Here is a 25,125-nt window from a genome sequence, read left to right as displayed (position 1 = left end):
ATCCACTTAGCTTAAACTTCTGTTTCTAGTCTCTGCAGCATCTTTTATACTTTTCTGCAGAAATGGCTTCTTAACATAATATTCCTACATTTTCCCAGCGGAAAATGAGGACTTCACAGTCAAATTTTTGTTCAAAGTATTCAAGGGAAACTCATACAATAAAAATAGAGGGGGAAAAATAAAATAAGATTCAGAATTTCCCAATATAGGAAATGAACATTTTATTTATTTTATTTTATTAACCTTTTAACAAATATGCTTTACACATACATCATGGGATCAGTGTCAAGGAGATGAAAATTTATGGGTATGATGGTGATTCAGGTGATTTCAGATGTTTAGATTGGAAGCTAATCCCTACATAAATCATTCCCCCCTCTCTTCTTTTGTAGGTAGAAATAAGCTAAAGCAAAAAACTAGGTATGGAGCTCAATGTGTTTAACGATTTCCCTGTTAAAATCCACTTTTCAAACTATTCTGTTTCATGTTTACACAGACAGTTCTTCAAATAAGAACTCAGCTATCCATTTAGAATGATCAGGGTGGATCGACTTAGAATTATTTGTAGACTCAGTTTACAATATGGCCTGTGAACATGTGTAGACTTTTTTTTTTTAAATATGTTTAACAAAATTTGGAAGATGAAGTTTATATATTTTTATAGCTTTATTGAGGAGTAATTAATATATGGTAAATTGCACATAGTTAAAGTATACATTTGATTTTTAAGCGTGAAATCATCACTCCCAGAACAAGGTGATGAACATGTCCATCACCCCCAAAAGTTGACTCCTGCCACTTATTAAGCCCTAAGCCCTCCCTCCCTGTCTCCTCCTACACCCTTTACTCCGTTTTCTGGCAGCTACTGCTATTGGATATCCATTTTCTAGAATCTCACATAAATGGAAACATACAATATGTGTGGGTCCCTCCCCTCTCCCCACTTTGGCTTCCTTCAACATTAGATTCATCCATGTTGTTACATGTGTCAGTAGTCCATTTCTTTATTGTTGTATAGATACATCACAGGTTACTTATCCATTCTAATGTGTGTGAATGGACATTTGAGATGTTTTCAATCTTTGGCTATTTTGAATCAAGTCACCATGAAACTTGGGTACAAGTCTTTCCATAGACATATGCTTTCATTTGTCTTGAAATGGGGTTGGCAATTTTTTTTTCACTAAAGGACCAGATAGTAAATATTTTAGGCTTTATGGGCACTGTGGTCCCAGAGCCACTTCTTTTGTTTCCCTTCTCTTGGGTACCACTGTGCTACCTCTTGTCTGGTTTCTGAAAACCACTGTATGACGTTATAGTTTTAGTTGTTTAGTGGGAGTAGGGCCTAGGTCAGCTCTTGTTACTCATATTTTGGCTCGGAGTGAAAAATGTGTCTATACATTTTTAATGCACTTATGTTTCTTTTTGCAATTTTAATGCCTTTCTTTTTAAAACCGTTATGCCCAGACATGTGAGTTCTGTATTTTCATATTATCTTTATACCATAGACTATATAGCTCTATTACTAAGAAGGGGATGAGTGACTTGTGGATTCCCTAGAAGCTTTCTTTAAAGATTTAAGTATTTCTTAAAATACTCATCTATTTATAAGGAATATTAAAATTTGTTAATATACCAATTAATATTGTACCCCTCATTTAAGAGTCACTCTTACTCTCTTACTGATTGCTTATGTTGGTCTTTTCTTTGTGCTTTTTATATTAAGACCTTTTATACTATGAAATATAATGCACATACAGAAAAGCACATAAAACATAAATGATAAATGTACAACTTAATGAACTTTCATGTATCCAACACACATTGAACCACTACTCAGAACAAGAAAGGAAATATTGCCAGCATCCTAAATACCTCCATTATGCTCTTTCTTATTTACAAACTTCTCTCTTCCAGCAAAGATATACCAGTTATCTGTACTTCGATGATTTTTTTTTTATTTCCTGCTCTTTTTTATACTTCTGTTACTTAGATATGCATCTCTAAACTTTAGGGTTTGGTTTTGCCTGGTTTTTAACCTTACATGAATGCAACCCTATTTATATTTGACTTCTTTTGCTCAGTGTTATGATTTTAAAATCATCCATAATGTATGGAATTCATTTCTTTTCACTGTTACATATATGCAACAATTTTATATATAGGCATTTGGATGGATGGCACTTGGGGGTGATTACTCACAATAGCCAGTCATATTTGTATTTGTGCTTCAGGACACGTGCACGCACATGTCTGTTGGGTATATACCTAAAATTGGAATTGCCGGGTCCTAGGGTATGTGTATGTTCAGCTTAGGAGATAATGTGTGTTATAGATTTCTTCTACTTGGTGGCTTCTTTCAGTGCCATTATAATGTCTCTCTAAAAAAAATTCTCTCTCCCTCACCCCCCCCCAATTTTATTGAGATATAGTTGACATATAACATTGTATTAGGTTAAGGTGTACAACATAATGATTTGATATTGTGAAATGATGACCACAATAAGTTTAGTTAACATCCATCACCTCACATGGCTACAGTTTTTTTTTCTCGTGATGAGAACTTTTAGATCTAATCTTTTAACAACTTTCAAATATACAATATAATATTGTTAACTGTAGTCACCATGCTGTATGTTACATCCCTAGAATTTATTTGTCTTTTAACAGAGTTTGTGACTTTTGACTACCTTCACCCATTTCCTTCACTCTCCACTTTTGACCATCACTGATCTGTTTTTTCTATGACTTTGGTCTTTTTAGAGTCCACATATAAATAAGTGAGGTGATGTGGTATTTTTTATTTTAAAATAATTTTAGACATATAGAAAAGTTGCAAAAATAGTAGAGAGTATTCCTGTATATCTCTCATATGTTTCCCTTATTGTTAACTTTGAGAAATAAACCTTGCTACAATACTAAGAACTTCTCTACATTCCTTATTCTAATTTTGCTGCTTTCGCCACTAATATCCTTTTTCTCAAGGACCCAACCCAGGATCCCACACTGCACTTACTTTTCATGTCTCCTTAATCTGTGACAGTATCTCACTTTTGCTTTTCATGATCTTGACACTTTTTGAAGAATACTAGTCAGTTATTGTATGGAATGCCCCTCAATATGATTTTGGGGGGGAGGATATTTTTTGGCAGGAACACAATGGATATGATAATGTGCCCTTCTAGGTGCGTTATATGGTGTGTAGGGGGTGGAAGGGTCTTGTTGGTAATTTTGATTATTCAGTTAAGTGAGTCTGCTGAGTTTCTGTACTCTAAAGTTGCTATATATATAATATATATGTAATAATCAATGAGTATTTTCTGGGGAGAAACTATGAGGCTAGGCAAATAACATGTTTCTCATCCTACCTTCGTCTTTCAATGGTTTTTGCCTGTAACAATCATTACTGCGGTGTTTTTCAGTTTCAATTTGATGAATATTTAAAATATGATGAATTCAGTTTCCTTCATTTTCTTCAGTGCATTAATTGGGATTGAACTGTAAAGAACAACTGTCCCCTCTTCGTCCGATATTTATTTATATTAGTAAGGACTTAGGAATATTTCACTCCATGGGTTGGTTATAACCCAGCACTGTGATTTTATTTTGCTATTTTCACTTAGGTCATCGGGAGCACCTTCAGTTTGGCTTCTGTGTCTTTTTGACGTACCCTCTTCACGTTTCATACCTCCTGGGCTTATCTTCTGGGCTTATCTTACATTTTCCTTCCCTCTGTCTAGGAATCAGCCCTTTCTCCAAGGAGCCCAGTTTTTTTTTTTTTTTCTTCCCTTTTTAGTTGGAGAATGATGGTTGGAAGCACAGATCTAGGTTCTAGGCGTGGTCGCTGCTGCTAGGGGCTGTTACAGACCCTCACAGTTGTATCATATACTGACATGCACCTCCACACACACTTACATGTATTTCTTTATCTGTGACTATATTAAAAACCAGGAGTTCCTACTAATAGCTCTGATTGTATCCCAGCATCATCATGTTAATTCTATCCTTTCTCCTTTTCTTATTTAGAGTCCTTTGTACAGTGAGCAATCTGCATCTCCTTATCCATGATATATTTACTTGTTTGTTAAATCCTTGCGTACAATGAAGTATTTTCAGAGTTACTAACCCATAACCCTGTGAGAAACAAGTTTACAAACTCAAGGACTATATTTGTGTACAGTTCTTTTTATCTGTAGCCTTACAGATTATCATCAAAATGCTGTTTTCTGAAGTTACTCAAGTTAGTTCTTTTTCATCCCCATCCTTCTTAATAATGTGGGATATTACTCATTTGTATCTAGTTACACATTATGTTGGCATTAATTCTCTGAGTGTTGGCTGCTCAACATTTCTTACATACCTTTGCAAAATGATTCAACTTTCTGTTGTTTACTTCAGCATTGTATTTATCCTTCTTATTTATTATTCCTGTTATTTATTTCACCCAATGTATATTTCACAGGCATCACTTTCAGGTAATTTATTCCTACTGGCACACTGATTCTTTATTTAAGCATGTTATTGCTATTGATGGTAGTTTTCTGCTTTTTTTTTTTCTTCATGAAAATCTATAGCATTTTGTTATTCCTGTACCAGTGTTTAGAAAGCAAACCAAAAGAGAAAAGTATAGGCTATGAAAAGTCTGTAAGGATAATAATAAACTCATTGGTTCATCCGAGTTTCATCTGGGCCTAGTAGTATATGCTGCTTTTACTTACATTTGACTGGAAGTCTCAGAATAATGCAGGCCTTCTCAATAATGTGCATTTTCTCAAATTCAGAAGAGCCCTATTGATCCCATATTAAGTGCATTTGCTTTCTCTTTTTTTTCTTAGTAGTAAGTGTATTGGATAGAGTCTGCTCTCTGGAGAACTTGCTGTTTGGTGTAGAAGTGGGATTTTGTTTAAGTCAGTCAGTATTCAAGATACTGCAAGTTTTTTCAAAGTATTTTGTTGCAGTTGAAAAACATATCAGTTAGTGGGTAATGTAATTATGGCCTGTAGACAGAACAGTTAATTTTGAGTTATTGAGCTTATTTTTAGAAAGATCCCCTTTGCCTTTTTTAACTTTTAATTTGAAATAATTATAGACTCAATTTCCTTCTAAAGCAGTTTTTTCTAAGCCCCCATATATCATCAGTGAATGATGGTGAATGAGGTTCTTTTAAATAATGTTCATTCTGTTACCTGGCAAGTTTTATTTTTCCTTTATGTGAGAAACTTTTCTGGAAATAATCTTGTGGCTTTCTTTGCAGGGTAGATACTTATTGATATTTGTATTTGGGAAATTGAAGCAAAATGAACATTATTCTTGCCTATCTTTACTTTCTTCAAAAGCTCTAATAGATTTTCTTTTTTTTCTAGCAGTGCCTTCTTATTGCTCCTTTCCAAAAATGTCTTTGGTAGTCACACTATAGAAGCATTTAGTTACAAGCAAATATTTTGAGAGTTATTAGCCCATGTATAAAGGTTAAGTTAATGTTCACTTAACGGAAGGGAAATCAGTTACCTGGTAGTTAGTGAGCCATGGGTTCTATTTTAACATACACGTATAAATGCATCTGTTAGTACTGAATTAATGCCTTTACTCTGGGGATCTAAAATCTGTGATTGCTATATTCCATGTAAGTACCCTGCCATAATAAAATGGTGCCTGCCTATTGTTTGACAATAATTATGTATACAATTTGCCAAAATAATTTTTGAAAGGCAAAAACATTTAAAGAAGTGTCTCATTTTAAAAGTTGAAATTTGTATTCTCAAAGTATTATTTTCAACATAGTGGGCCTTTAAATAATGATACATATTAAAACCTACTCACATGAAGGTGGTAATATAATTGATGGTAAGGAATTATACGTACATGAATGAGAAAGAGCAGTGTTTTAAAAGTGAAATGTATGTATGCTCTGTAACTGACGTATTTAAGATATTTCTTGTTTAGAGGGTAGTTATTAGATAGGCAAGTGGAGGAAGGAGAACACACTAAATAGTATATTGGCAAGCTGCCTAAAATGCATATGCACAGTAATTAGAGGCATATTGATTTTTAAATGTCAGCCAGCTTTTATTCTCTTCCTTTTTGAGCATCTATTTGTATGAAGAGCAACTATTCTTACTTCTAAAAGGGGTTTATCAAGCGTTTTGTTAACATTTGTTATGCAGGGAATAAATTACCACTGCTATACATAGCTAACATTAAATTTGTGATACTAGCAATTTATGAGAGATTGGAAGTTTTGTTGGTTGGATTAATTTCTTATTTGTCAAATGATGGCTAAAAAACTCCCCATTTCACAGTTGAGATTTGGGGACTTTTCTTATACTTTCTACCTGCATCCAGTGAACAAGTGCCTTTAGTCATGTTTATAACCTTTAGCAACATGCTGAAAGGCACTACTATAGGGATCACATTCCAAACTTAAGTAGCTTTCTGCTAAATTGGTTTAATTTTAATTTACTATTGTGTTCATCGTCTATTTGCATTTAGTGGCCTTTAATGCTTTCTAGGCCTTTAAAGAGTGCAGGGCACAGAGGATGTTCCTGGGAAACTGAGTATCTGTCTACCTTATTTCATAAAATCTGAGGTGCTCTAAGAGTGTGCTTTACTAGTCTTACAAGACCAAGTCAATAGAAGGTAATGTAGGGTGGGGTGGGGGCTTTGCCTTCTTTTCTTCTAGGTTCTTCAGTCTAATAATTAAATTGACATAAGACAGATTAGCAGAAGAACAAATGTAATTTAGTATGTATGGTGTCCCCAAAGAGAAGAGGCTCAAAGGCAAGTCGGGCTTGTGTGCCATCCCAAGCTAAGGAATGGGATGGGGCCCAGTCTTCACAAGGGAGGTGAGAAGAGCAGATGTTTGGTGATTTCTAGAAGTCTGCCCTGCTGTGCAGATAGGTCTTTCAGATAAAAAAGTTATCTCTGGGAATAGTTCTTCTGAACCAGGCCCCCTATCTAAATTCTAAGGTAAGGGAGAGGTAAAAGTTTTTTTCTGAGTCTGCTGGATCTTAATTGCCTTCAGCTCAAAATAATCAACATCAAAGTGGCGTATTTTGGGGTGGCCTGTCCTCCCCCTCAGTAATCACACAATCACCTCACACTATGACCTGTTGACAATGATTATAAGATACCATTGAGTAATAACTTTAATTATGCCCTTCTCATACCCTGCACAACTCCACACTCCACAAATGCACTTCTTCATCTTCTTCCTACTCCCTTTACCCCTGGATAACCATGTATTTGTTCTCTATGTCTGTGAGTTTGTTTCCTTGTTTTAGATAAGTTCATTTGTGTCCTTTTTTTAAGATTCATGTGGTATTTTTCTTTCTCTTTATGGCTTATTTCACTTAGAATGACCATCTCTAGTTTCTTCCATGTTACTGCAAATGTCATTCTTTTATTCTTTTTTATGGCTGAGTAGTATTCCTGTGTGTGTGTGTGTGTATATGTGTGTGTGTGTGTGTGTGTGTGTGTACATGTACATATACCACGTCTTCTTTATCCAGTCAGCTGTCCGTGGGCATTTGGATTGTTGCCATGCCTTGGCTATTGTAAATAGTGCTGCTGTGAACATTGGGGTGTACGTATCTTTTCAAATTATATTTTTCTCCAGATATATGCCCAGGAGTGGTTTTGCTGGATCTTATGGTAACTCTATTTTTAATTTTTTGAGGAACCTCCATACTGCCCTCCATAGTGACTGCACCAATTTACATCCCCACCAACAGTGCAGGAGGGTTCCTTTTTCTCCACACCCTTTCCAGCATTTATTGTTTGCAGTTTTTTTAATGATGGCCATTCTAAGTGGTGTAAGGTGATACCTCATTGTAGTTTTGATTTTATGCATTATTTCTTTTAATTCTCCCCTACATAGTAATTTTACTAAAATTACTAATGTGTTAGGTTGTTTTACATTTAAGTTGCTATTCTCAATATTTACCCAACATTTTCTGAAATATAAGAATTATTTCTTTGCTTATTACTATCCCATCATGCAGAAGACAAGAATAATCACATAGAGATTAATTTTTCATAGAAATTATCTGTTACACAAATTTTGATAATTATACAACTTTATATTTAATGAAGAGTATTTTATAAATAATGCTTTTTTTTTCCTTTTTAGGTTACTTCCTCAAAACATTGGCCTTCTCTATGTTGGAGGTTATGACAGACCCTTTGCACAAATCAAGGTATGATCATTTATTTTCCAATATACTTTTTCTAGATATAGTTCACTTGTCCAAAACCCACCCAAACCCTGCAAATAACTACCTCGAAAATACTGTGAATGTGAATTATTAATTTCACTTGCTTTTGCATATCTGCTGAAAAAGTAATTCTTTTTTTCAGTGAATTGATTAATTTAATAATCTTGCCCATAGTAGAATTGACTTTGACCAAAGCACTTCAGTGATTAGTTAAGAAGGGTACAATTTAGAGCCACATTACCCTTTTGACAATAGAATTTTTTGACTGCTTTATTGAGATATAATAGTCATACAATAAAATGTACATATTTAAACTGTACAATTTGACACTGTTACCCTTATACTTGTGAAACCATCACCACAATCAAGATAATGAACATATCTATCACCCCCAACAGTTTCCTTGTGGCCCTTTGAGTACCTTCCTTTTGCCCCTCCTTCTTCCCTTTGAGTTCCCAGGGCAACCACTGATCTAATCATCATAGGTTAATTTGCACTTTCCAGAATTTTATATAAATAGAATCATACAATATTTCTTTCTCTCTCTCTTTCAGCTTCTTTCATTCAGTGTAATTATTTTGAGATTCACCCATGTTGTTACACTTTAGTGGTTCATTCTTTTTTATTGCCAAGTAGTATTTCATTATATGGTTATAGCACAATTTCTTTACCCTTTTCACATGTTGGTGGACATTCGGGTTGTTCCTACTTTTTGGTTATTATAAAAAAAGATGCCGTGAACATTTGTATACAAGTCTCGGGATGGACATACACTTTCATTTCTCTTGACTAAATACCTAAGACCAAAACGGCTGAGTTAAATGGCAGTTGTATGTTATAACTTTCTAAGAAACTACAAAACTGTTTCCCCACCAGCACAGTGAGTACCAGTTCTTCCATATCCTTATCAGCATTTGGTATGGTCAGTCTTTTTAAGGGTTCAGCCATTCTTATAGGTATAGAGTATTTCACTGTAGTTTTAATTTGCATTTCTGATGAAATGAATTAAATGAATGTTGAGCATCTTCTCATATGCTTGTTTGCCATCTGTACATCTCTAGTGAAGTGCGTATTCAAAACTTGCTGTGTTTTAATTGGGTATTTTGCTTTCTTACCGTTGAGTTTTGAGCATTCTTTATATTCTGGATGTAAGTCCTTTATCAGATATGGGATTTTTCTTAACAGGGTCCTGAAAGAGCAAAAATTCTTAACATTGATGAAGTTCAGTTTGTTCATTTTTTTTATGGCTCATTCTTTTAGTGTTGATCTAAGGAAATATTTGCCTTACCCAAAGTCACAGAGATTTTTCTCCTATGTGTTTTTCTAGAATCTTTATAGTTTTAGGCCTTATTTAGGTCGATTATCCAATTGAGTTCAATTTTGTATAGGATGCAAGGTTCAGGGTATAGAGGAATGTTGTCCCCCCACAACCCAACCTTTTTTGGCACATGGATATTCAGTTGTTCCAAAACCACTTGTTAAAAAGACTTTTCTTTCCATTGTTGAAGTGCCTTTACATCTTGTTGAAAATCAGTTCATCCTTTGTGTGTGAATCTATTTCTGGACTCTTTATTCTGTTGCATTGACCTGTGTGTCTCTCCCTCTAGCAATATCACACTATCTCGACTTTTTGTAGCTGTAGAGTAAGTCATGGAGTCAGGTAGTGTAAATCCTTCAACTGTGTTCTTTTTCAGAGTTGCTTAGGTTACTGTAGGTTCCTTTAATTTCCATGTGAATGTTTGAATCATCTTGTCAATTTTTATAAAAATGCCTGGAATTTTGATTTGGATCACATTGAATCTGTAGATCTATTTGAAGAGAAGTGACATCATAACAATATTGAATCTTACAATTCATAAAGACCACATATTTCTCCATTCATTTAGATATTAAATGTCTCTCAGCAATATATTGTTGTTTCAGTGTGTTGGTCTTGTACACTTAAAATAAATTTATCTGTAAACATTTTATATCTGTGATGCTATTATAAAGTATTTTTTAATTTTAGTTTCTAATTGTTCATTGGTAGTACATAAAAAGATGATTAAATTTTATGTGTCTACTTTAAAATCTGTAGTTTTTCTATATTCAATTATTAATTCTAGAACCTTTTTTTAGATTTCATAGGATTTTCTACATAAATGATTATGTCACCTACTAATAGACAGTTTTCCTTTCTCTTTTCTGATCTGAATACCTTGTATTGCTTTTTCTTCCTTTACTGCATTGGCTAAAACCCGCAGTACAGAGTTGAATAGAAATGGTGAGAATAGGCATCCTTGCTTTGGTCCTGATCATAGAGGGAAAGCATTCGATTTTTCATCAAAAATAGTTTTTAGTATTTGTAATAGTTGAGGGTTGAATCACAGATTCCACTAGGCTCTCTTGTTAAAAATGGAGTAATATTATGAACGTTCAAGGCAGTAAATAAAAAGAAAGGTTTGTGGTCATCCTTTTTCTTTGTTATTATAACTTTTATTAATGTTTTCTGACAGACCTGTAAAATGTATTTTGTGTTTTTTGTTTAGTTTTCTGCTCTTTCTTCATGTTTGTTTCTTGGCGCCATGAATCATTTTTCTCATGTTCATTTGTAGGATGTGATTTTAAATTCCTTTCCACCTGCGTGTATGACATTTTTATGCTTTGAAAAACAAAGATTTTTCAGAATAGACTAAGCCTGAATAGGACATACAAGATATTTAACACTGAGAAGGTTTAGTCATATTATTGACATTTTAAAATGAAAAATCTTATTTAGATACCATAGCATCAGCATCTCTTTAAATACCTTCATTAATTTTACTTAAGATACTCTTAAGTCCACATCAGCAGCTTAAGTTGTGGATCCTCTTGAACTTTTCTGATTCCCTAAGTAATGACAAGCATTCAGATATGTTTTTGTTTCTATTTTTAATACCCCTGGAAAACAAGTGGAGTTGACAGGAGTCTCTTCACAAACCTCCCTCACTATCCTGTTCACCAAATTAAACAGTATAGCCAGGAATCCTAATAAGTTTCAGCAGGAACATTTCTGAAAGCCCAATTTTTTTTCTGTCCATTGGTTTGAAAAATCCTGTTTCTCCGTATTAGAACTGAAATAATGAAAAAGTGACAGGCTTCTCCGATATGTTTAGGGAAGGGTAGAATGTCTGTGTGTGTGTGTGTGTGTGTGTGTGTGTGTGTGTGTGTGTGTGTGTGTGTGTGCGTGTGCGTGCGTGCGCACGCGTTACATGTTGTCTCAAAAATGTATAAGTGGATGTATGAGGGTGATTCCTCCATCACTCACCTGATTCATTAACATAACATTTTCTTTATCCAGGCCCCTTCTAATAAGTCCAATGACAGAGGTCAATCCTTTGTCAACCCTTTATGCCTGGATAATCAACTCAGTAGAAAAAAGTCTGTTATTTTAGGTCATCTTTTTCCTTTGATGTTGCTGCAGAAAAGGTTTTTCTCATATACTGTGGAAAGATTTCTTATCATCATTAATTATTGAAGTTCTTTTGTAATTCCTGTGGCTTTTATGAAAATGCTATATTGATCCCTACTTAATTAGGATAATTGTAAATTAATTGGAAAACAATAAAAAAAATCATAGTTTCAGTGCTTAAGATTAGACTAGAAATTTAAGGTTTATTCCCCTCCCCTTGCCTTGCATCTGACTTGCTTTGGACATGAAATACCAGTATCTATTATGTTCATTTTTCTCCCATTAAACTTAAGTATAATGATACTTTGTTGTGTGGCATAGATATCAGATGTAACTTTAATAAATGGAAACTTCTTTCCTTTCCTTAAAAGAATATTGGTTGTTGAAAAAAGATTTTTTTTTAACAAATCAAGATAGGAAATTGTCTGAATATTTAGGAAAAGGAGTTCTCATTCATTAATATCACAGGACTAAGTGTGTGAGTGGCTTGATGTTAGAGGCTGTGTTTGTTTAAGAGGCATTTTACAATTGTATTCCTGAAAAGGAGCTCCAACTTACAAATATCAGAAAGAGAAAAACACAAGAAGGATGATAGATATTTGGACCAGTGTTAAATGAGTTCAGGATCTGCTACAGCATTACAGTAGATACCTGTACTGTTAGTATATAATGTGAGTTGTTACAACCATTCTTTCTCTCTCTGTCTCTTTCTCCCTGCCTCTCCCATTATTACCCATCTTTTAGTTTTAGTTTTCTGTCCAAATCTTAGATAAAGATACAAATATGTGCAAACATGGTACTTCATTATAGTCTTAGCCAGTACATCTTTATGCTCGTTTCAGGTTTCTTAGGGGAAGTTATGGAAACCATCATGGAAGCAGAAGTCTCTCTACTTCCAACTTTACCTTTTATCTCTTAACATCTTCTACAAGTCATTGGAAGGCTCTTTTTTCAAATAAGCTTAGTCCTTAAGTTTTCAAGGGAAATTTGTCATCTGAAGAACTTGACTTTAAGCATGCATGATGATTCTTTTACTTTATCCTAAAAGATGATAAACTAAATAAAACACTGATCATTTTATGAGTTGTAATACAGAGTAAGAAAAGAATTGCCTCACATATCCACAGCTATTGTCTAGTGCAGTAAATGAAGCAGATTTCATCCTCATCCAGGACTGATTTCTTTCAACTTTGTTAAGATTAAACATAACTGGGCTGTATGTGACTCAGGGTTTTCTTAAGTAAGAGATATGGTTCACTTTCATATGTAGCCTTTGAAATTAAAAAGTTTTGATTAAATAAATTGCTTAATTCCTATTTGTATGCTTTCAAGTTGTCAGGAGTTTTCTGGGGCAGAGGGGTGGTTATTTCTGTATATCTTTGCATTATACCTTTATCTTAATTCAGTGTATATATACAGTATTATTCATAGCTTATTTTTATAGAGATGGTCAAGTTTAAACAGTAGTTTACACTTTATACCTATTATTCTGCGTTGTTTTTGAAAGCATTTTACAGTCCAGTAAAAATCCTAATGCTATTCTCATAGGCTTATAGTCCCAGAGGCTCCACTTAGCAGCCAGAATCTATAAAGCCAAGTAGGACTGAAGCCTGTCAGCATCACTGTTAATCAACTCAAGGGTTGTTATGAAAAGTCTCAAGGCCACAGGGCTGGCCCTCCCCGCAGGGCGTGGTATTAGTTGTCTCTTGCAGTTCTGACAGCCCAAGAAGTGTGCAAAGCTGTGAGGCTGAGTCACAGACAGTTTCCACTTTGACACCGCAGAATGGCTAAAAAATGCCTCCTGTCTTTCAACTCTGAATTCCATGCAGTAGCTGTATGTGAAAAGTAAGGAGTATAACCATTATTCCGAGTCAGTTCTTTTACAGTCAGTGCAGCTGAATTATTCTCTGCCTCAGAGCCTGCTCCCATCCTGCTGAGGGGCTGGATGCCATTAGTCACAGCCTCAGACTCTAAGCTTTCTGAGCTTACATTTAAAAAATCTCTTTACAGCCAAGGAAATATAAGATCGGCGTTTATACCCATATACCTATGCAATGGATGCAGAGAAATAATGATCTCTTCTCCATTTTTAAAATCATATTTGAAAATCCATCAAACCATTCCCTCAGATTTTTTTGGTGGAAAAATGTAGACTGTTTCCTTTATAGATATATTGAGCTTAGATTGTGATTTGTTACTTAAAAATATTTTTGAAATGGCTAATAGCTTGTCCATTTTAATTTTTAGGGTAAATTAAATTTAAAGATAAAATATTTATTTGGGGTCTTTAATGAAATACTGAAAAAACTAGGGAAACTGATTTTGTTTGTTTACTGATTGATGATGTTTTAGAAAATATGTGGCTTATTAGATCAGAACTTTTTACTGAAAGAAATTATTTAACGCCCATATTTTAAATCTCTAAAATACCTGAAGTGTTACATCAGATAAAGATGCAGGCTCTAGAACTGAGAGTTCTAGTTTAGTGACTTCCAAACTTTTCACCATGACTTGTAGAAGTGTAAGAAGTAAGTGTATTTTCACTGAGTTCTAATACACATACACATATATATATTTACACACACACAATGTAAACCAAAGTTTCAAAGTAAGAGTGATGTAACAACTGTATTTTCCATTCTGTTCTGTTTATTTTCCTGTTGATTTTTAAGTGCTGGCCACAACTCACTAAATTAACTTCTCTCTTGGAAAACGGGCCACGACTCACAGTTCGGCAAACACTGCTGCAGGGTAGGACCGTCCAGCTGATGCTGCCATATGCCGTGTTTGTGCAGTGCAAGTGACGATGAGAAGGCTTACCTGCCCCAGAGTTGAGGATAACCCCCCGAGTGACTTTGGAGGGGAAGATGATGAGATGGCATAGTTGCTGGGAGAGAGAGGAAGAGGGTGTGGGAAAAGATAAATGAGAAGTGAATTAAGATGCTTTATGGAGCCAAGCAAAGCTATATTGTTTCAAAAAATCCTAATTCTCAAGAACAGAAGGGAGCCTTCTACGCCTACTCTGTCTTCCAAGTGATGTCGTGTATTTTGAGGACAGAGAAAGAAAGAAAGGTAAGAGCCCCCTAGATTAAAAAGCAGAAAGAAATGGAGGTGCAAACTTTAGAGAAAGTAGTGGAAGTGGATCTAGATTTGTGTGACATACTCATTGAATAATGGCTGAATTTTCTGTAGTACTGTAAATGAAGAGGCAGATTTTCATTGTCTCATATTGCAGTAATAGGGGCAGACGTGGTTATTTCTTTGTTGAAAGCAGATTCAAAAAGTGAAAGAAGCTTTAAAAAATACCCACAAACTGTTACAGAAGCCCAAAGTCTCTCTACTTCTGTATAGTAGCTGTTAAGTGCTGACGTTTTATCCAGCACACTTGCTAACAGAGTGCTTCAGGGCCACACTGGCTCTTTCGTGAGCCCGTACTATAACTCTCTGGGTGTTAAAAGTCATGCATTGTTACCAACAAGTCGCATAGTAACTGCAGACTTAAGGCTCCAAAAAGTATTCAGTAGTAGTGTTTTCCTGCCATTTTTACCAAGGCGATTTTGACAGTGTCATTGCCAAAACTGAGTAACACTTAAGGCCTCTAGTCATACATGTTTCAGTTTCAGTATTCTTCACGTTCTTAAAAAACTTATCTACAAGACCATAAGTCCCATAGGGCTGGGCTGTGTCTTGTGTACTTCAGTATCCCCAGCAACTAGCCTAGAGCCTGAGACATAAAGGCACTAAATAAATATTTACTAACATTATTATTGAAGAATGCTTAGACAACCAAGTATTTGATTTTTTAGTTGCGGTATAGTTGATACATAACATTCTTTTCGTTTCAGGTGATAACATAATGATCCAAATATTTGTAGACGTTGCAAAATGATCATCAGAATAAATGTAGTTAATACCCATCACCTTACAGTTACAAAACATATTTCTCTTGTGATGAGAATTTTTAACATCTACTCTTTTAACAACTGTCGAATATACAATATGGTATTATTAACTGTAATTACCATGCCGTTATGTTATGCCCCAGGACTTTACCTTATAATTGAAGTTTGTACCTTTGATCCCTTTTATCCATTTTTCCCACCCTCACCCCCAGCTTGTGGCAACCACCAATCTGTTCTCTGTATCTACAGGCTTGGTTTTGTTTTGATTTTGTTTTTGTATTTTTAACCAATAAGTATTTACTGTGAAGTTCATCGAAGTATTTAAAACTCCGGTTCTAATTACATACATATTTACTGCTTTAAAATTTTATTTTCTTATCTCTGTTACATCTTGAGGTGGGATATCTTCAAGGCAATATAAATTAATTTTATTTTCTAATATAAAATTGTGGTTGTAAATTATTATTAACACCAGCAGCTTTATTTGAAATGTAGATTTTGTGAATACATTATTCTGAAAACATTTTAAATATAGTCCTCAAATTATTTTCCAATTAGGAAAGTTAGCATTTTTCTTAGCTGGAAATTTGAATTACTTTCAATCTCTCTTGAGCTAGACACTTTATAGAAAAATATTAGAAATAATTTTAGCATATTCTAGTTCTTTTTGCAAACCAGATTTATCATATGAAGCTGAGTTCTTGTTGAAGGAAATTTGGAGAGAAAAAGACTAAACAATTATTTTTTGTAACTTTGAAATGTTCTCGAAAATAACAGTGGTGTTATGCTCACTTAGATATTTATAACGCAGTGGACATCCTATTTTGATGAAAGGAAATAATATGGTATTTCTTATCTTGTTTTTTTTTCCCCTACCAATATTTTACTTCTAAAAAGAATTTCAAAGGCACTGATAACCATGTAAATGTAAGAGTGTGCATCTAAAATGACTGTTGTTGAAGTCATATTTCTGACACATGCCACAGTTTCTGATTAGATTTTATATAAGACATCTAGAAGTTACGTATTTCACTTTCTTCCCACAAAAGGAGAAAAGTAATTTCCCCTGTAAATAGTTCGGAAGGAATATTTACTTGTCCTCTTGCCTTAATAAAGTTTCAGAAAACATGCCGCCCCTTTTCCCCCACCTGCTAACGCAGAGATGGCATTAAAGACCTATTTCAAGTGTTCCATGGCCATGATTCAGGCTGCTAGGAAAGGTCCAGACTGGTGTTCTCTCTGTTGACTCTTCGAGAACCATAGCAGGCTATGAAACTGACTCTAGGTAATACAAATCCATCAATGTTGCCAAAATTGTACCCGAAACTATTAAAGTTGCTACCTCAAGCACCTTTAGAAGTTTGAGACTATTGCAGTACGTGATACCCTATCATAGATAGGTATTGTAAGGTGTGGGTAGAAGGGATCTTTAATTTTCTAAAACGGGAATTTAAAAATACAGTCCAGTAAATCTTATTAGTTCTTAAAATAGTTTTTTAAAATCATGAGCTATTTGTTTTCTTCATATCCCCAAATTTCATTTTCTATATAATTATTTTCCAGTAAGTAAAAATGACAAGTTTGTAGTTGAGGAAATTCACAAACTGTGGTAAATGCAATGAACTATAAGATTTGGGAAAGCTATTATAAATTTAAGTTTTACATTGCAAATACAAGTTAGCATTAAGGTGCCATTTGGAGATTTACAGTTTTACTAAAATATTTTAAATGTTACTATTTAAATTCTTTTTATAATGTCACCAGATCAGAATATTTGTGATACCCAGGAAATAGCTTTACAAGTGATCTTTCACTTGCTAAAATAATATGTTCTTTCTGATATTAAAGTACTTTTAATTGCTGTCTGCTAGGTTTTAAGTCTGGTAATACTCAAAATATTAGCAGTGAACACACACACGCATATGTATATAAATCAATCAGTTCAGTCTGTGGATAGACACATAAAGTGATATTTTAGGTTATTTGACAATCCAGAATTTCATCTCATTAGAGTGCAGTATTTTAGAATCAGATTCAACTCTCTAAGTCAACTAATAAAAGCAGTTATCTAGTGGAAAACTCACTTAATATGACTTTTTTTTTTTTTTTTTTGGTCAAAGGAGGCTGAGACTTTGAAAAACAATTGGTGTAAAAGGATATTTAAATTAAATGTACCCCTAATATATATCTTTTTCATTTTGTCATCAAATGTGATGACCATGTTGATAGCTCTTTGGATATCTCATCTTTTTTTCTTTTTTGTCAGTATTTTAAAACTTTCTAACATGAAAAAGGAAAATGGGATAATTTACTTGTTTAAACCAAAAGTGTGAACAGTTCAGTTAGTACTGTTATTAAACAAGCAAGTGTCATAGCCAGCATTTGTTGAGCACCATGTGCCAGGCACTCTTCTAATTAATTCCCAAACAACCTGTAAAACACAGGCACTTTTAGCATGTCCAGTTTTGCAGATCAGGAAGACATCGAAGACTGAGTGACAAACCCAAGGTGACACTGCCAACAGGTAGTTTACATTAGGTTGCCTCCTATGGAGTGTTACTTTAGTGTATACTGCTAAGTGTACTAGTTACTGTTTATGTTGCATTATCAGATACAGCATTTGACTATAATTCTTGAAGCCCTTCTGAGTGTTGCTTGTACAGTAGGCCAAAATTATCAGTGTAATTGATACAGTACTAATTAAGACACTGACTGGACTAAGTGACTTGACCAAAGGAAATGTGATTCCACCACAAGGATCAAGGTAGAGTTATTGTGGTTTATTTATATGCAGAGAGATGGGAGGATAAAGAGCGCAAGGTTATAATCTTACCTCAGCTGCTTATTTAGTCATTGTTGAGTGTCTGTGTTCACTAGTTGTTAATGGTAAGAGCTGAGAGTTCTTGTACTGGGAACATTTGTGAATCTCTGAGATATTAAAAGGCTTCTAATTACAGTATCTTCTGATATCGTTATGAAGTGTTTTCCTTTTTGTTCCCAGAGCATCTATTTTAAAGTTTATTGTGTTATCTATTTCTCCTCAGCCATCATTTTTTAGAAGGGCCAGCCCTCCTTGTTGTTTTTCCTTTTGTATTAATTAAATGCTTTTTATTTACTTTTATTATTTCTTAATATCCAAGAGATCTGGGTGAGAGTATCATATGGTTATTAATTTGAAACAGTCTCTAGAAATCTATTTCTTTAAGAAAGAATCAGCTGGTAGGAAATTAGGTATATAAACAAATCATCTGAGCATTTTGTGTGCTCTGACTAGCTCAGAAAGAAAAAGTTAATACCTCATTTCCAAGATTTTTTTTCCAACCAGGTGTGAGTTTTGCTAGACATAGTGAAAAACAGTTTCTCATTTTCTGGCTGAAAGTTGAGTATGCTCTGTGAGCATAGCTTGAATTAAAACATTTAAATGTTTTTCAAGACCAGTGTATGCTGGAGGCATTTTGATGACTCAGGACTGGTTTTAGCTGCAGAAGGAACTGCAGCAGAATTGCACGGAGAAGGAACAGATGTTTTCTAAGTTTCGGGATGAGTAGGTTGGTTGCATAGCACAGGGGTAATTGGATGATGTACAAGGCAGTAACAGTGAAAATAAGCAAGGAGATGTTCTCAGGATGGTTATGGTTTAGCAAAAGGATGAATAAAATAAGGCAGCATGCATACGATATAGGTCATTGGATATCACAAAGTGGAGATTTCTGGAATGAAATAGAGCCACACAGGAAAAGGTAGAAATTGTATTGGTGAGGGTGAGTTACTTTTAGTGATGAACACCTTCATTTTCTTGTATCTTATTAAAAGATATAGACTCCTATGCTGTCATGGGGGTCATTCTTATCCATAATAAATAAAATCTTAAGTCTGTTCAGGATTTTCAAATGCCTTTACTGGCTTGAATTATTAAATCAATAAAATTATGAAAAATTATAGTTTGGGAGAAAAAAAGTAAAGACAAGTCTATTCTTTTGAATTCTTCTCATTCTTGGTGGAGTCCCAAATGTCCTTAATAGATCGGCCTTTCTTGAGGCCAGATCTCTGCTTCACTCAGTTCTGTTGGCTGTTAATGGCTACCTCTTCTGAGTGACTGGAGATGGAGCTGCGTCACTTTCTTCCTTCAAATCTTCTTCTCCTTGATAGTCTCTGTGTTGGGCATCTTGACCCTCTCTAGCATGAATTCAGCCCCCTATTTCTGGCCTTCAGAGCCTTTCATAAGTTTATCCTGCACTAGTTTGCTAGGGGTTTTTGTTTGTTTGTGTGTTTTTAAATTATCACCAAGTGGTTTCCTATTGCCCACTGTTGCAAGTAAATTCTTCCCATCGGGTTTTCCCACCTCCTGTACTCTTACTTTCCCTAACTCCCGCTCCTCTCTGTTTACAATTCCCTGTTCTTTTGACTGTGCATACTGTATTCTCTCTTCCATTATTTATCTCAAAACATACCTACTAGATAAAAAGAAACACCGATTAGGTATGTCTGTACAAGGTATTTTGGTGAAGACAGGGATATAAAGATTAATAAGATATTTTATCTGCCCCCAACTTATTTATAGTCTGATTGGTGAGATGAAAGAAATCTCTTTGTAAAAAGGTAACTAACAACACAAGGTAGAACATGATGTGTCAGATGCTTGGAATTAGCTCCAGATGTCAGAAGCTGAGGAAGAGCTGTGGACTCAGGCAGTTGAAGTGGGATTCACAAAGGAAGTAAGAACTGTGTTGTCCTTCCAATTAGGAGGATTAGTCGTGTGTGTGTGTGTGTGTGAGAGAGAGAGAGAGAGAGAGAGAGAGAGAGAGAGAGAGAGAGAGAGAGAGAGACTTTGTCTTTCTGTTTAAGCCCATAGGAGTGGGAAGATAACAGGTGTTTTAGGAAAACAGAAAACACAGAAGTGTGGAGTGGAGCTATAAAGACTTGCCTTAAGTATAAGAGCAAAAGTTTATGTAAGGAAATAATATGAGATATGATTGAAGGGGTGAATCAGTGTTCGAGAATTTTTTAAACATCTTTTATTAACATCAAGACTATACAGACCACTTTAAGAATTTCTGATTTGCAGCTGGGGTGGGGAGGGGCACCTTTAACCTTTTTTAGTGAAACATCAAAATTTTAGGTAAGAACCAAACTCAGCCTCAAGACCTGACATTTTCTTGGTGATTCATATCAGTGTTTGCAATGGCTTCTTTAGGTCTAGCTAATACTAGTGCTCACTGCCATGGACAATGACGGAAGGGTCCTGGATTCCTGAAGTCAGAACTGTCAGGTAGTAAAATATTTTTATATTTCTTCATATTATTTGAAGTGTTAGTTTCTAAGAGAAGCAAAAAAGTAGAACTACTATAAAGACAGTTCAAATTAATGTTTCTATTTGTTTTTTCTGACATTCTGTTGCTGTTCAAGTTGAACTATTATTTGTGACTAGAGAACCTTTCTTAGTGGGACTAGTTAGGCTTTTGAATCTAACAGTTCAAGTCATGAAGATCTTGCCTTTCCATAGCTGTTATTTCAGTTATTTTCATCTCCTCTTTCTATGTTTTGAGAAGTCAAGATTAAGCCTAAGACAGTTAGACACAGTTTTTCCAGGAGAATTGTATTCTGTAAAAAGACAACGGATTGATTGGTTCAACTTTGTTCAGTGCAGATTTTTATTGTGAAAAAGAAATCAGTTCATTACACCCTTTTCTGCACTGAAAGTGATAACTACTCTTTGTTGTTGCAGTCACAGCTTTTTAGAGAATTATCTTCAAAATTGTGACTTTGAAAACATAGCATCAAGACTCTCCTATTAAGTTAAAAATAGAGTAATCATAAATAATATGTAAATAAATCTAAGTATCTATTTCCTGTGCTATACCATTTTCATTCAACATTTCTTTCAGTGTTTCTGCATGGTAATCTGGAGGCAGAAACCTGTACTCTAGTGATAATACTGTCCAATAATAGAATTTGCATATTCTGTTTCAATATGTATTCTTCCTTTTGGAAATAATAACCTTCGGCATTATTTTCAAAGTTAGATCAATTTTTGTTAAGATCAATGACAATTTAAAACAACAACACTGACATAAATGGAATGGTAACATATAATTTTATACTAGGAATAGAAAAAATAAGGTATTTTTATAAAGAGCAAAAGAAATAATTTTTATTGAGCGCATAGTATGTGCTCAGGACAAATTATACCATCTAGTATTTATAGCAGTCTTATAAAGTAAATATTATTTACAGATAAGAAAATTGAGACACAGAGAGGTTAAATAACTTGCCTGTGGTCATGCAAGCAGTACATGACATAATTGGGATTGGAACCCAGTTCTTCTGACTACATAAGCCCACTCTCTTTGTTCTGTATAACACTGTTTTTTGTGTGAATATTGCTAAGTTAAATTTTCCATTGGTGGTGGTGTTCAAGGATCTCAAGGGAGTCAGCCCCTACAATGCACTGAAGAGAAAAAGCTCTGTAGAAACGCAAGACAGTAAGGATTTCAGTTACCCAGCATCATCATCATTTAATGAAATTTTCCTATGTATCTTTTCTAAGCAAGCATTTATGTAATTTTTTTCCTTTGTTATAAGTATCCCTACGTTCTTAAACTGTTCTATAGTTAATGTAACTTTTACTTTGAGTATCCTCTTGGGCTGTTTGCCTGGGCTTTAATAAAATGATGGCCTCAGGAATTGTTAATATCCCTTAAGTCAGTTACTGCCTCTGAAAGTGGCCCAAGATGACTGTGCTTTGGGGTTGGTGATTTGCTGCTAGCTGCTATTCCTTAAAGTCAAATTCAGGCAGTTTCTTTATTGCTGCTTTTATTCATTCATTCATTCATGTATTCTTTTGCCAGTAACTTAAGAAATGCCAAATTTTCTAGGGAAAATCAGATGACTAAACTTGTTAAATCAGTAAGCTTAATTTGCACCCTATTATGTATATCTATAAGGTTTGACCAGAAGGCCTAAAAGTGTCTTTACATCCTCCTAGAAAAGTGTAGTACTTTCACTTACTGCATTCCTATTTTCTTCTATTTTTTAAAAGGAGATGCAAATTATTCTGAAGAGAGCACTACACTGCTGGTCATGTTTTGTTTGTTGAAAGAGCCTGCAGACTTACCCTTTATTTCTTTTAATTACGTACATTGCTCTCATGATCCTAAATATTTGAATGCGATTCTGCTTCCTGGCTGTGTATGTGTGCATACTGCCGGGAAGGCAAAAAGCATCCGCAGCTATGCTTAGAAGAATGTTCTTTCACTGGCGGTGGTTTCTTTTCTTCAGTGAACCTGCTGCCTTTATTCACAGTCTCCCTTTCTTCACTGTGGCAGTGGTTGATGTCTCTGTCACTGCTACTCACAGCTGTAGTGATGTAAAACAGATTTGAAACTCAAAATACTTTTCCCAGAGCACATGTGTATTCAAGTTTCTCAAGCAAAGTGACTGAACCAGTTCTGCTTTCTAGTCTCTTGTCATTCAGCGCCTTGGAGGAGTGTTCACGGTTGTTGTCGCAGTAGCAGTGCAGTGTGGTTTATAATCCGTATGCCTTTTTTAGGTCCAGCTGCAGATTTAGATGCTTTTCTTGTCTCTACAACAGAGAGCTCATCTCTAATGCCTGAGTGCTATGGTACATAATCATGGTAGCAGTGTATTTCAGCTTCACCTTGGTCATCTTAAAGAAAACACATAGTAGCTTTTCTTCCCAACTAGAAATATGCTAATGGCAGGTTCCAGGCACTCTCATAAAAGCACTATATTATTATTAAGAGGAACCTCTTAAAGAATGGCTTCATCTTTGTTACATTTACAATTAATAAGACTCCTTTCTGAATTTTTATTTTGGAGGCTTGCAACTTAAACATATGATGTTGTGTTCTCCTGAATATATAGATAATATGTATTCAGAAGTGGGTCAACCAGAATGCCACAGGTTTGGCATGATCACTTATAGTCATGGAATCACAGTCTGCAGATGACTCTTAAATCTTTACCTCTGACACTCATTCTCCTCTTAAACCACAGTTTTGCAGCTTCAGATGCATACTGGGCCGTTGCATTGATTATTTCAGTATCACCCCAGATTCACTCATTTTTGTCACTTATTCTTCAAATGAGCATTTAATGAACACTGGCACCATTCAGTCATTAAACTTAAGTCATTGAGGTATGAATTTTGTGCCGCAGACTTTGATCGGCGCTGGGATTAAAGGAGGGAGTAAGGCTGACATGGCCCTGCCTTCATGGAGCTGACTGTGTGCTGCACAAGACTGCTGATTGGAAAAGTTGTTCCGGAGTGATGACTGTAATGATAGGGGAAATAAAGCGGGTTGTATGGATGGAGGGCAAGTGTATACAGCCTTGTCTAGTGGATTGGGAAGACTTCCCTAATGAAGTCACCTTTAAGCCCAGAATTGAAGGGTGTAAAGGAGTTAGATGTGTAGGGGCAAACTGTTCTCCTGGTGCCTCAGTTCCCTCGTGTGTCAGGTGGAGGTACGACAAGAAAACTAACAGTAAATTAGTTAATGCATGTGAAGCTCCTAGAACAGTGCCTGGCCCCGCGTGTGGCTGCTGCCTTCATCACTCTTATCGTCGTCATCAGTCATTCATCAATTCAGGTATTCAGATCAACACTGATTGAGCATGTACCAAGTGCTAGGTATTTTTCAGTACTGTGGTGGGATTCAGAAATTAAAAAATAAAAAATCTACTTTTTCAAGGAACTTAAGTGATATATACAAATTGCTAAAAAACAAATAATACAGTAAGAGCCATAAGGGAGATATGAGACGATTTCTGGGAAGGAGCAATCCTGTCTTTCTGGGAGCGGGATATGATTTGTGTCACTTATTTGGCAAATAATCATATACTGCCTGTGAAATCTTATATTTTCCTAGATCCTTTTTTTAACTTCTAAAATTTTACGTGCATATTTCTTTACTTGCCACTGAAACTTGTCATGCTTGAATCAAGAAAGCATGTATCTCACAGACTGAAGTATATGCATAGTAGGTGCTCTATATGTTAATGAATGGTGTTTGGAAACCTACTAAACTTGTTAAGAGTTGCTTATACAAAAGCCTTGTAACTGCTGGAGACCTTTATTATAATTGTATATTATCACATGCTTTAGAGGGACTCAATATAGGTTAAGAAATACATGTTGCCTCCTCTCAAATAAAAAATGTTTCCCATATTATTCTTCAGGGATGCACCACCATATGTTGATAACGCCAAATGTCTGTTTTAATATTTTGCTGTAGTAAAGTGGCATCCTTGACATCATTTTGAAACATATTACCATATTTAGCTGAAAAAATTATTAGCAAGAGACTCAGAATTGGTAATCATTTAAATGTTTTTTGTTTGATGGTAGCAAAAGCAGCGTATTCACTTTGGCTGGTACAAAATAAGCTCAGCAGGCGGTTCCATCTTTCAACAAAATGAAGTTTTCAGAATGTTGCTTACATTTCTCTCTTGAGAGAAAACTGTTATTGTGTAGTAAATAGCATATTGTAGCTTTTGGTATATAAAATTAGTGAGCATCTTAATTGCTAGAATCTTTTGTTTTTGTGTCTTAATGTAGCAC

The 25,125-nt window shown here is 34.9% G+C and overlaps 1 protein-coding gene across 3 annotated transcripts in view; it reads left to right on the top strand.

Moving 5' to 3' along the window:
- RNGTT (RNA guanylyltransferase and 5'-phosphatase) overlaps positions 1-25,125 on the top strand; it is a 198,009-nt gene that overhangs the window by 147,883 nt on the left and 25,001 nt on the right. The window contains exons 14-15 of one of the 3 annotated variants that reach the window (XR_012074822.1): positions 8,129-8,195; positions 20,740-20,814. Coding sequence is in view for 2 of the 3 variants with exons in the window: in XM_072965592.1 (XP_072821693.1) it covers positions 8,129-8,195; positions 14,316-14,447 (199 nt within the window). In the remaining variant the exon portion in view is untranslated. Of the gene's footprint in view, positions 1-8,128; positions 8,196-14,315; positions 14,564-20,739; positions 20,815-25,125 lie in introns of those variants that run through there. The other 2 variants (XM_072965592.1, XM_006200295.3) reach the window with 2 other exon arrangements.

This window comes from Vicugna pacos, chromosome 8, assembly GCF_048564905.1.
Source record: "Vicugna pacos chromosome 8, VicPac4, whole genome shotgun sequence".
NCBI classification, from domain to species: domain Eukaryota; kingdom Metazoa; phylum Chordata; class Mammalia; order Artiodactyla; family Camelidae; genus Vicugna; species Vicugna pacos.
This window is presented reverse-complemented; position numbering and strand designations above follow the sequence as displayed.